Source organism: Saccoglossus kowalevskii, chromosome 22, assembly GCF_978046115.1.
Source record: "Saccoglossus kowalevskii chromosome 22, keSacKowa6.1, whole genome shotgun sequence".
Lineage (NCBI taxonomy): Eukaryota > Metazoa > Hemichordata > Enteropneusta > Harrimaniidae > Saccoglossus > Saccoglossus kowalevskii.
In genome coordinates this window covers 25,350,909-25,363,633 of record NC_140662.1, presented here as the reverse complement: position 1 = coordinate 25,363,633, position 12,725 = coordinate 25,350,909, and the positions used below count along the sequence as shown (strand labels likewise).

The 12,725-nt window shown below is 34.9% G+C and overlaps 1 protein-coding gene across 1 annotated transcript in view; it reads right to left on the bottom strand.

The window, feature by feature from the left end:
• LOC100367237 (titin) overlaps positions 1 to 12,725 on the bottom strand; it is a 405,512-nt gene that overhangs the window by 360,610 nt on the left and 32,177 nt on the right. The window contains exons 29-49 of the mRNA XM_085495847.1: positions 12,485 to 12,533; positions 12,204 to 12,380; positions 11,911 to 12,053; positions 11,486 to 11,706; positions 10,636 to 10,737; positions 9,177 to 9,410; positions 8,823 to 9,064; positions 8,262 to 8,608; positions 7,918 to 8,083; positions 7,449 to 7,649; positions 6,956 to 7,182; positions 6,379 to 6,522; positions 5,984 to 6,071; positions 5,612 to 5,795; positions 5,241 to 5,424; positions 5,022 to 5,138; positions 4,396 to 4,914; positions 3,565 to 3,710; positions 3,093 to 3,258; positions 2,724 to 2,873; positions 2,219 to 2,407 (exon numbers count right to left, since the gene is read on the bottom strand). Coding sequence (XP_085351973.1) covers positions 2,219 to 2,407; positions 2,724 to 2,873; positions 3,093 to 3,258; positions 3,565 to 3,710; positions 4,396 to 4,914; positions 5,022 to 5,138; positions 5,241 to 5,424; positions 5,612 to 5,795; positions 5,984 to 6,071; positions 6,379 to 6,522; positions 6,956 to 7,182; positions 7,449 to 7,649; positions 7,918 to 8,083; positions 8,262 to 8,608; positions 8,823 to 9,064; positions 9,177 to 9,410; positions 10,636 to 10,737; positions 11,486 to 11,706; positions 11,911 to 12,053; positions 12,204 to 12,380; positions 12,485 to 12,533 — 3,996 coding nt within the window. The remainder of the gene's footprint in view (positions 1 to 2,218; positions 2,408 to 2,723; positions 2,874 to 3,092; positions 3,259 to 3,564; positions 3,711 to 4,395; positions 4,915 to 5,021; positions 5,139 to 5,240; positions 5,425 to 5,611; positions 5,796 to 5,983; positions 6,072 to 6,378; positions 6,523 to 6,955; positions 7,183 to 7,448; positions 7,650 to 7,917; positions 8,084 to 8,261; positions 8,609 to 8,822; positions 9,065 to 9,176; positions 9,411 to 10,635; positions 10,738 to 11,485; positions 11,707 to 11,910; positions 12,054 to 12,203; positions 12,381 to 12,484; positions 12,534 to 12,725) is intronic.

Below are 12,725 nucleotides of genomic sequence, written 5' to 3'. Positions count from 1 at the left end.
AGTGTTGGCTCAGTCAGTGGTGCACATAGAGAGCTGGTCTTAGTATGGGCTTGCTATACTCAAGTGTGAAGCGAATACAATCTTGTACTGATAGTGTCTGGTACTTCTGATCAATGAAGGTTGCAATATATATCGTAAGAAAGAAATAGACATTTTGAATTCATATTTCATGTGCAGTATTCTTAGTCATGAGATCAGTCATTGGTCTAAGGATAACAGGAGTAAGTTTTTGTAGGTCTGTAGTGAATGGGAATGTGTGGTGTATTCTGGGTTCTTTTTTTTTTATTTATTTCATTTACTTTATTCATATTTTCTTCTTTTATTTATTTTTCTTGTGTGATATTCTGTGCGTCTTTTGTTCAGTAGCAGGGGAAGTTGTTTGTACGAGTCAAGAGAGAAAGACAATACCAACAACCTTAGAAATGCAGTTTGCTTGGCCAAAGACCAGCATTTAATATTTCAACTAAGATCATTACAAAGCGTAAAGATGGTTAGCAAGTTAAGTCTTTGTATCTAGAACTGTTTCCTGAAGCTGGATACTGATTGGTTGGTTCTTCACAAAGCACAGTCATGATTGGTGGAACTTATCATGTGATTCAGGGGATATTTTGTTATGCAAAGTGTTATCCTTATTTTGAATTTCAGGAAACAGTTGCTAATATAAAGACTTCAAATATACACCTTAAATAAAATCAGCATTTTCTATCCAAATGAGCTTCTAGATGGTCAATAATAAAATCTAAGTGCAGGTGAAATGGGAATACCAGTTTTTATTTCCTTCCAGTTGGCTGATGTAAAACTTGGGATGTTTTTTTTTTTTGTTTTTTTTACTTGAATGGTATTTATACATCATTGTTAGTAGCGAAGATGAAAAAAGTGTCCCAAGAAGTAAAGTAAGAGCAGCTATAAGAAGAATGCATTGAAAGAAAAAATCTAAATCTTACAAAATCGAGCTTATTTTAAAAGAGATAGTAAGTACAGATAATACAATTATGAAAAATCAAAAACAAAATTGAATATGTGAAAGAAGTTGTGCAGTCATTGGAGAAAATTATATAAAACACAAGGTCAAGGGCGATCAGTTGAAAGAAAAGGCATGAATAGATTCAACCCCTGAGTTTATTTATTGAATGGCAGTAATCTGTGATTCAAATCAGCCAATGGCAGAGTGGAAGTAATTCAAACCAGCCAATGGCAGAGTAGAAGTAATTCAAATCAGCCAATGGCAGCACAATTTCTTTCAATATTGATTTCAGATCATTATGATTGCAGTTCTGCCAGCAAAACATTTTCTTTTTAAAAAAAAACAGCTGGCTAATTTTGCTTCCAAGGTGAATTAAAAAAGATCATAGCACCACAACAACCACACAGTAGTAAGGCTGCAATTTTAGATTACATCATATGAATACCTTACCTGTCATATAATGTAATCAAATAACGAAGCCCTGCAAGTCTAAATTCGAGGGTCTGCTGATTAGTTTCACACATCTAAAAGTCCTGAAGGTTTTTTTTAACTTAGGCTGGAGAATCGGTTTTGGCCACTACCTGATTTACTCCGTTTATTTACTTATTTGTTTCATTAATTTTTTTTTTGCTTTAAGTTTTTCTTTCGTACTTGTCTTTTGTTTGTTTGATTTTTTTCAGTAATATTTTCAACAATGTAAAATGTCACTCTTAACTGAAAACAACATCAAAAGTCAGCATTATGTTCGCAACACAGTGCAACTAGGCGAACCTAGTTTTCAAGTGCCATGCATCTCTAATAAAATAAGAATAAATTAAAAACAAAAAATACATTAAAATTATGCATGTCCCAGATGACATGATAACCCTATTGGCCCAATACAGCTGAACCCTACTAGTAGTAGTAAGTAGCCGGTTCGTTTTCAAAGGATACCATTTAGAATTCAAGAATGAGAATCTTCTATATTTGTATTTTTTAACATGTCAAGCCATGTTAGAACTGTCAGTGTATTTACAATTTTCTGTAAATAACAATTGAAAATGTTTTTATCACTTGTCAACTCTCCAGACATGCAAGCTTTCACAGAACGTACTCGCAAGCCACAGAGAACAGAGACCTTTTATGAAGCACAGCCAAAAAATGTGAAAATTATAATAATTTAGGTTTTGTCTGCTTTGAGGATGAAGATTTCTCATGTCCTTGAAAATCTGATGCTGTAACCTTAGCCATAGTAATCATCATCATCAAACATACCTTCCACTTTTAACATGGCTGATGATGAAACTGAACCCTGTGGGTTCGACGCTTCACATGTATATGTGCCTTCATCCTCTGGGAAGGCTTCCGTAATGTGCAGCCTCGCCAATCCATCTTTGTAGGACATTTGGAAGAACTTGGAAGGCTTGATAATTGCCTTGTTCAGGTACCATGTGATGACTGGATCTGGAAAGAAGACATTTCATCAAACGATTACACAAAAAACACATCCAAGGTGTTTGAACGAATGAATTTTTAAATACACAGCTGCTGGATAATCCACCTAAAAGGGCAGGTTTTTGAATGAATCATGTCAAGTTTCATTCAGACTTAAAAGAAGGTATTATAATTCTTTCAAAGATGACTTTTCATTTTTAAATGTTGATGGCAGGCCAACTTAGCAGTATATTTAGGACTACTGTTCCATCCTTGGACAACACCAAAAAGTTGAGATTTTAAGAAAACAGACAAACAACTAACAGGTTATAACAAAATGTCCTACCTGGTCTACCTGTGACACTGCATTCAAAGATTGCTGGTGCACCTTCTCTGGTGGAGAAGTCCTTCAAAGTAATCCTCATCGAAGGGGCTTTAAATTCAGCTCTCATAGACTCAGTTTCAGATTCTACTTCAGAGATTCCTGGAGTACGAGCTGAAAATAATATAAAGCAAGAAAAATTCAATGAATTATTGAGTAGTAGGGAAATAATCTTTATTTATTTGACAATAATGAGATAGGAAGCTGAGTGAACTTTGTTGAGATCTTCTCACTCTGTGGAAACTGCTTTGTGAGGAACATTCTCAGTAGAGACAATGAAAAACATTTTTTTTAAATTTACATTTACTGAAAGCAGAATACATGACAACTTACGTTCAACAACGAGTTCAGCCTTTGCAGTCATTCTGCCAGCAGCGTTGACAGCCTCGCATGTATAAGTGGCAGAGTCCTCAGATTCAGATTGAATGATAAGAAGAGTATACTCTTTGCCTTCTTCCAACATCTTGAAACGTAGACCAGGGAAGATCTTAACACCACTCTGTAAGCCAAGACAGACAATTGATAAACTTAACATCAATTTAATTTTTACTTCACACAAACTTGGGGCTAGTTTAGTGCAAGAATGGTAAAAGTTTGCTTTCAGCACAGGTTGGCAAAGTGATGGATAACAATGTATCATAATGAGCAACAAAAGATTTCAATGTAGAAGGTTAGTCTTGTTTGTCTCCATAACTAAAAGGAAGAATGAAAACCTTTTGAAAAAGATACAACTTCTTTCTGTTACAGATACTAGGATGTGTGAGTGTGATATGTGAGTGTTAATCTGTTCCTTATCTGTTCTTACCTTGTACCATGTAACTTTAGGTCTTGGGGAACCTTCAATGAACACAGTGAACTTTGCTGGTTCTCCTGCTTTGATGGTAATACCTTTCAAATTACTGGTAAAGGTTGGTGCAATCTTCTCTGATGGTTCTGGAGATTCTGCTCGATCTAATAAATATGTCAGGGATAACGTTATATATGCAACAAAATTACAATTACATATTAGTTATGATTTATTAATACATATTTCTATGATTTAATATGAACAATGTACTACATGATATATTTGAAAAGGAAACTAATATATGATAACAAATCACATGAATAACTCATGTACATTACCATTGTATCACATGCACATCACATGCACACCTGACATTTATCACATGATCATATAGATATAATTTGTTAGTGACTATGGCTACCAGGGGTATTTCAACAAGCATTAATAATGAGAACCAATGTAGGGTTTGTTTTTTTTTAGTGAACTTTCATTTTAACAAATGGGTGGAAACTAATGGTTAATGGCATTCATCATGCAAGGAAGGATTTTTGGAATGAATAGGATTATAATATTTTTAAAAAGCAGCTTCCATCCTACATAAATCCTGGGAGCAGAGAGTAGCATTTAAGCCAAGTTTTGCCTTATTGACAATTTTTTATATATATTTATAAATATATAAACGGCACGATTTATTCTTTAAGTAATGGCGGCAAGCTGATACAAGAAGAAAAGGAAATGAAGAGAAAAAAGGAAAAGTGAGGCTGTGTATATCCAAGACAATAGAAAATAAATAGAAAAGACTTGTGTGGGATGGAAGCTGGAGGTACATGCCAGAAACAACAAAGATACCTTGTACAGTGAGTCTTGCTGAACAGGTTGCAGTGCCAGAATCGCTAACAAGCTGCACAGTGATGACACCTGCATCACCTACAAATACTTCAGGGATGATAAGTGAACTGTAATTCGATGCCTTCTGTATATGATATTTATCAGAAGACTGAATCTCGGTGCCTTCCCGATACCACGTCACTTCAGGCTCAGGAACACCCTCAAACTTAATATCAAATCGTACTGTTTGACCCTCAATCATGTCATTGTCACTCAGTTTCATTACAAAATACGGTGGTTGGGTTTGTAATGTTACAGTTTTCTTCGAAACTGCATCTTCACTTGGTTTAGGAGTTTCTTGCTTCGGAGGTTCTCTTATCGCCACACGCTTAGGCTCACCTTTTGGCGTTAATCTGGTAGCAGGTAATTTCTCTTTTCTAACTTGTTGATCTTTTTCCATTTTATAAGTGGTTTCCATTGCTGTAGTCTTAGCTCTTTCAAATTTCTTTCCAAGTTCACTTGAAACTTCAACTCTTTCACCTGGATAGAAAAAATAAAAAATGCAAGATATATTTATTAAAATTTTCTGTATGAAATTAAGTGATGTTTATGAATATAGCAATGAGAGAAGAAATGAGAATACACACTTTTGGGGATGGTTTTCAGCTGAGCACCTATTCCATGAGTTGGTACACAGCGTTTGTCCTTGAAAGCTTTTTTCAGTTCAACACTAACAGGTTCATGTCTTGATACAACCTTGGGCACTGAAAAAAATTATTATAATAATTAGGTTATGATAATTGATACTTGCAACCACCTTGAACATAGCAAACACAAAACAAGATTAAAAAGTACAGTTAACTTACTCATCTTGTGATGTTTGAGATGCACACCATATCCTTCTCTCCTGGAAATATCCAGTCGGGTAGTATGAGACACCTCGCCATATTTGTTCTTGGCAACCACTTTGATATCACCAGAATCATAATGCCGAGTTTTCGGGATTTCAAAATAGTGCAGACCATCAAAATCTACCTTATAACGCGTACTCTGCATAGAGAACAATAAAATAAATGCATGAAAGACAATGTATTGTAGTAAACCAACTCACTGCATGATTGATTTGAAGCTATGATAAAACCAATTTATGCCACAGTCACTATGCGGCACACATTCAACTTTCCTGTATAAAATGTATTTCATACCCGTTCAAATTATTCAGAAGAATAATTAGTACCTTATGAATCATCTCTCCATCCTTATACCAATGTACACGTGGCAATGGATTGCCAGTAACACGGGCTGAAAACCGAGCTTGTTCTCCTTCTTGAACATGCAAAGCTTCTGGTAACTTCACAAGTTCTGGAGGTGCTGCTTCTTCATCATCTTCATCCATATCCTCAGGTGCCTTGATAAGACCCCTAGAAATAATAACCAGAAAGGTGGTCAAAAATGTTTAGGAACATTGGGAAGTTTATAAGTCTAAAATTTGTGATTTCACCAGCTAATGGAATCTGTTTTCAAAAATTTCAGTTCAGGAACATTAGGAAAGCTCATTGGATTTCACAAGCTGACACAAATGTGTTTTCTGCAATTTCTTTTTGCTCACTTTTTAATGGCTTCTTCAAACTCAATGGTTCTTTCAATTCCTCTCATTTCTTCTGGCAACTGGCTTACTGTGATAAGGGATGTTTTGGCTGCAAGGAATGATATGAAAATTATTATTACAAGTTAACCATAGTATTAAATTTTGGACAATTAATATTCTCTTGAAGAATTCACTGACAGATATTTATCCCACCCAAAATTCAATAGAAATATTTGTTGAAATGTTATCATCATTTTGGTTCGTACAGACAGTTCCAGATATTGTATTTAGTTTTTGACCAAATGATTTTTAAATTTTTATCCACATTTCATGGCAGGAAAAGCAGACGGTACACAATCATTTTGTTGCTGATGCCAAAAGTTGACAATGGCTATCAAAGGTTTTTTTTTTCTTACCTTTGCACTTCAACTCAGCAGACATGGTATCAGAACCGGAAATATTTGTTGCTCTACAAGAATAAGTTCCAGAGTCTTCCTCATAAACATATGCAATGTCCAAGGCAACAAATCCAAACTCATAGGTTGTCTTGAAACGAGATCCTATAAAATTGAATTTAGAAAAAATTGAATAAGAAATACTTCAATTAACATGTCTAATCAAGAACAAATATGGTATAAAGACATATTAACCCCTCCATATATATTACTATCTTCATTTCATCATGGGTAAGGCACAAAAACAATGCAACATTAAAGTCAATTCTCATTCACTGCTTGACATTTACTAACACAATAGAGAAACTTTGCATTGTTATGGTACTGTAAAATAATTTATTATAGCTGAAATTAATTTTCACTGAAAAGACATTTTGGGTGTTTCGTATGCAATTTAATTTCACTGATTTTTGATGAGTTGAATGTAAAATATAGGAAAAAAGGTACATTCGCTGGATTTTATTTTCACTGAATCATTCCTTCAGCAAAAATTAATTCCAAGCCAAAATAAAGTATTTCAGAGTACAATCTTTCTTACCTTGTGGTATTGGCTCATTGTTCTTAAACCATTCAATTTTCATGGATGGATCACCAAGAGGTAGAATACGGCCTTCAAAATGTGCATCTTCACCTTCCTTAAGTCTGATGTTAGCAATCTTTCTCTTGAATTCTGGTGATTGGACTTTCTCAGTCTGGTACATCTCATCATCAGAGTATGTCTCTGGTTGTACATAGCTGGGTACTGTATGCTCAATCGGAGGAAGTCTGAAAATGAAATTGTAAATATGAAAATATTAATTGTAGATTGCTTGACAATCACTTTTTTACTTTTCAATCAATTTGTTTTGTCAATAAAAAAAAACACTTTGCTCTGGTTTTTATTTTCCCTGTTTTTTTCTTCAGCGGAAACAAATTTTAATTACAAATTGAAAATCACAGAAAACAAGATAACTGTTTATTTCAGAAAGAGATACCACAAAACTTGAGATATTAGTTAAGGCATCTTATAATTAACAAGTTAGTTTACTTACTCAGTTGGCTTCTCTCGCTTGGGAATAGTGAAATTTCTCTCTTCAGAGGGACCACGTTCATGTTTCTCCACTGACACATTAAGTTTAGCACGACAAGCGACTCTTCCTCCAGTATTGAAAGCTGTACAAGTGTACCATGCACTGTCAAATCGTGTACATTTATCAATTGTTAAAGTATGGACACCATCTAAACCTTCCATCCTACAAAGTAAATAACAAAGTGAGATAAAAATACACACAAAATATCAATATGTGAATATATAGGCACAGAACAGTATAGTAAATTTCAGCATAAATTAAATCTCACAGAAGATGACTACCATGATTCAGTAAGCAGTATGATTCTACTTTCTTGAGTTCCAGTTATTTTTTCATCCAACTAGTCGCCACACATTTTCATTTATGTTGAACTAAACAATTGGTAAAAAACATGATGGTATTCAAAAAGGTTGTATTCAAAAATCTGTACCTGTATGGTGTCTTTCCTCTTGTGATGTAATGCCCATCTTTCTTCCAACTGACTTGTGGTGTTGGTGTACCACTAACTTCACATCTGAATTCCACTGGTTGTCCTTCCTTTACCTGTGTGTTCTGGATTCGCTCCAAGAACTGTGGAGCTACTTTGCTAAGCTTAGCTGCAAATAAAAAAAAACATAAAAGAGTTATGTCTAGCTTCTACACAAAATTTCATAATAAATAAAGGTTGCAAAGATAAATGGCCTATATATAACTGACTAGTGCTACATCATGAGATGGTTGTATTCATATAATATTTTGTTTTTACTGAGTGTGTAACTGCAAGAATACACTTACGATCAACTTCAAGCGTGACAGTAAATTGAGCTTCACCGGCTCTATTCTTTGCAACACATGTATATGTTCCAGTATCTGATGGCACAGCATAAGTAATCAACAAAGCGTGAACGCCACCCTCATTAACAATGACTTTATGTGTAGCATCACTAGCGACCCGGTTACCATCTAAGTACCATTCCAAATCCGGTGGTGGGCGTCCAGTTAGACGGCAGTTGAAGCGAGCTATCTGGCCTTCACGAATGTGGAGATCACGAGGTACTTCACGGAAGTTTGGACGGATGTGTTTCTCTTTCACTTCGCTCTCTTGGGGTCCTCTATCTGGTGTTCTGTATGGTGTGGTATCCCTGTCATTAAAAGAAAAGCAAACATAAATGATTGAAGAAACACATTTGCATATACCAGTTACGGTAACCAGCAGGTAATTAGATACAGTTAAACAGACATAAAATTTTTCAATTTCATGAGACAATCATTCCGCGAGGAGACTTTCATAAAATTTATGAGAATGACATTAAATTAAGTAAATTTCTAGAGCAGTAAAATTTATCGAGTACTCACCGTTTGACCATTAAAGCCATGCGGCCTCTCATGTGCTCTGATTCTTCGCTGACACCAGCAGGTTCAACAAGGAGTCGTCCTACAGTCTTGGCACGTCCAGCAATGTTCATTGCTAGCACCATGTATGTACCACTATCTTCTGGTAAAGACATATTGATGCGTAGTGAACAAAATCCCTCAGTATAACGTATGTCATATCTTGTGGATTTATGGATTATCTGTCCATCCTTGTACCATTGTACCTAGAGTATTAACAAATATTATTACTACAGTTCAAGAACATGAACGCTGTGTCCAATAAGAGATCATTAGAGTATTTAAACTACAAAAGAAGAGAGCCTAAGCAATACTTACTTTAGGCTTTGGGTAGCCATCAACTCTGCAAGTAAGCGATGCCGAGCCTCCTTCTAACAGCTTGAAGCTTTTCAGTTCTTTAACAAACTCAGGTGCTCTAGCCTGGTCCAAGGGAATGTCACTTACATCCATTTCAGACTCGGTTAGCTCAGTCTCTGTACCAGTATCAGGTTTGGTTTCACGGAATGAGATTTCATGTTGAAGACGATCTTCGAAGCTTGGCGTTTTCAAGTCCTACATGAGAAAATAAATCTCATAAATGAGTTTAAGTGTGAATTTCATCAGAGCAAATAAGATACATGGATGATACATTAACAACAACGTTGAAAATTAATACAGTCTTTCTGAAAATGGAGATGGTGCTAATGAACACATCAAAGTGAGAGATCGTCCTGGAGTAAAAAGATACTATGGTACTCATCTGACTTTTCGCAAAGGGTACTCAGCTCCAGAAATCAAGTGGAGATGGGCGCTAAGTTGGAGAGTATGGTAGATTCACAAATATTTATATGTGCATCTCAATGACGTTGGTTCACCAGGAAAAGTAACAACATGACAAATGAATTGGGTTGGTTAACAAATATAAAGTTATTATCATTTGATCAATATTTTAATAAGGGATTATTAAAATAACTTTTAACCACCTTATCACAAATTCTATCAAAGAATATAAACTTCTGAACATTATTAATTTGGTTAATTTGCCAAATAACATTGTAACAATGTCTGTCAGAATGTTTTTACAGATAGTATAAGTAATAAGGTAATTAAGTTGGATTGTTGGACACATTATACTGAAAATGAAAATTGAAATCAGTGTTAATTTGAAGGTGTACATCAGTGTGCATATCTATCAATGCAGTGTAATGACTGTGAAACAAGGCATGAGACTAAGACTAGGATGGCAAACAGACACACAGTGATTAAAGCCATTAGAACAACCTCTAGCAAACTGCTTTCCAAATCGGATTCAGTCAAACTGCTTTTCTTCTGTCGGTACACAATTTCTTTGTGCAGTCGTGCTTCAAATGGTGACACTCTGAAATCCTGCAGATAAAGCATTACATTCTCAAACAATTAGCAGCTACCATGACAACAAGCATTAGCGTGATTTCTGCATAGTGGTGGTGGTCAGTAAGCAAGCATCTGTCTAATCTGTCAAGCATATTGCTTTTATGGTGAGAGTTTTAGCTCTGTTGTAAGAATAAGAGTGTTTTAGGTAAGTATGCATCAAAACAATGCTCCCTAGGACTGACATAGATAATAAACCAAAACACAATCTGGATTTTCCTCAGATTATGGTATATTTCCAGTGACATACATGACAAATTATACTATGTCAACATAGAGTGAGCAATGATTTGTTACAGCATGCAGAAGAATAAGATTAAGTAAAGTGGTAGAGTTAGAAGGGGAGGAAGGTCCAGGCAAGTGGGTGAGGCGATTGCTAGGAACAGACCTCGGAAATAGATCTATCAGCTTCAACGTCAGATGATGGTTTCTTCTCACGATAAGATATCTCTTGATAAAGTCGTTTCTCAAATGCAGGAGTTTTAAAATCCTGAGATGAAGGAAAGAAGTAAAGAAGAAAGATAAAGAGAGATATAAAGCTTTTAAAAAAATATATTATTCCTCAGATGAAAATAAAATTGAAATTCTGGTATAAAGAACATGAAGAGCAGCATAGATAAATAATTTTTATTAATTTGACACTGCAAGAGGTGAGTATTTTTCTTCACTACTTTGTTATCTACAGTACACCACCAGAGCACGAACTCGCCAGAGTCTAGTGACCTATACAGGAACAACAATGCTAATCATGCCTTTTCTTATCTACTACGCAAACACCTAATCCTGAAACATAAATACAGTATTAGTACTACAGGTAGTTAAAAACAAAAACACAAACATGCAAACCAAAGAACCATATATCTCTCTAATAACCACCAATGGCAAGTGCAAACTGAATAAATTTGGGTACTGTGAAGGGGTTAATTATTCACTGGGTTTTAATTTTGCTTATTTCGCTGACTGGAAAATGCGCTAAATTAAAACCCAGTGAATACGTAACATTTAGCATAGAACACATTATCTAAATATTAAAACCGTGAATTTAAAACCTACTGAATATGCCTGAAATGGTAAATCAGCGAAATTTAAACCCAGTGAAAATTAGTCATTTTACAGTAACAGAAGCACTGACGATGCCAAATTCTGAATGAATAGTTTGGTCATTGAGTCAGTTATAGAGAAAATAGATTCACTATTTAGAAACGCACAGCAAATAAACAAGCAATCTGAATACTAACCTGATCCCCATAGATAGCACTATCAACATCGCTTCCACTGTCATATAAACGCTGCAGTTTCTCAGCGCTTGGAGACATAGGCGTCATTCTCCTAGGAGAATAACCATCTTGCCTCTGCTGTAATCTGTCTTCAAGTTCTTTGGTAACTGATGCACGATGGCGTTTCTCATACTCTTCTTGCTTGCGTTTTTGTTCCTGTTGCAGCCAAATATCATATTGACCTAGAAAGTGTTGTTATAATAAAGTAATTCTCTTTAAAAAACATTACAAGTATCACCGTATACAGATTAAATACTTGTAACAACTTAGTATCCAGTCATGTGACTGCAATTAACCAATCACATTTCAGTTTCGATAATAACCAATCACATCTGTTGTTACCTGTCATGTGACAGACATGATCCAATCAATTCACACATACTTACTTTCAGATAGTATGGGAGCTTTACATGTAGTTTGACCAGACATATTGGTAGCAGTACAAGTGTATTCTCCAATATCTTCTTCCAGTAACATTGTAATAAACAACTGAGCAATACCATACTGTTCATTATATTTTACATTTAACCTACAGAAGACAAAAAATTCAGATAAAAATGTTCAGAATAATTGAATAAACAACATTAGTGTGGAGACAACAATTTTTCCTACAATAGACACATATCACATCACAGAAATGGGGCTAAATGAAAAATCAATAATCTTTTTTTTTTTTTACCTGTAACCTGTCCTCAAAGGAATACCATCTTTACTCCATGTTATCTCTGGAATGGGATGCGCTTTAAATTTACATTCCAGACATGCTTGACCACCTTCAACAAATTTAGTAGGTACCATTGGTTTAATGACTTCAGGAGCTGTAGCATCCTTAACATCTATCATCACCTGATCAGCACTTTGGGGAAAAAAAAAATCATAATTATATGACGCTGAAGAATAGTAATGATATCATTTGTTTATGGAACATAAAAGATAAAGATTTATAATGAAGAGGCTTACGGTAATGGAGGTGCAGCTGGAGTCAATTTCAATGGTGGCAATTCCTTATCTGCAAAAATGAAGAATGTAACAATTTGTAAAATATCAAGAAAGGCTGTGATAATTATTATTTATGAGAAAGTTATATAAAAAAAAAGAGAAAGCAGTCATCTTTTACATAATATAGCAGCAACTTTTTTTTCTGTATTTTGTTCCTCAGCCTAAAATTAACAAATAATTATAGAAAAAAAAATGTACAAAA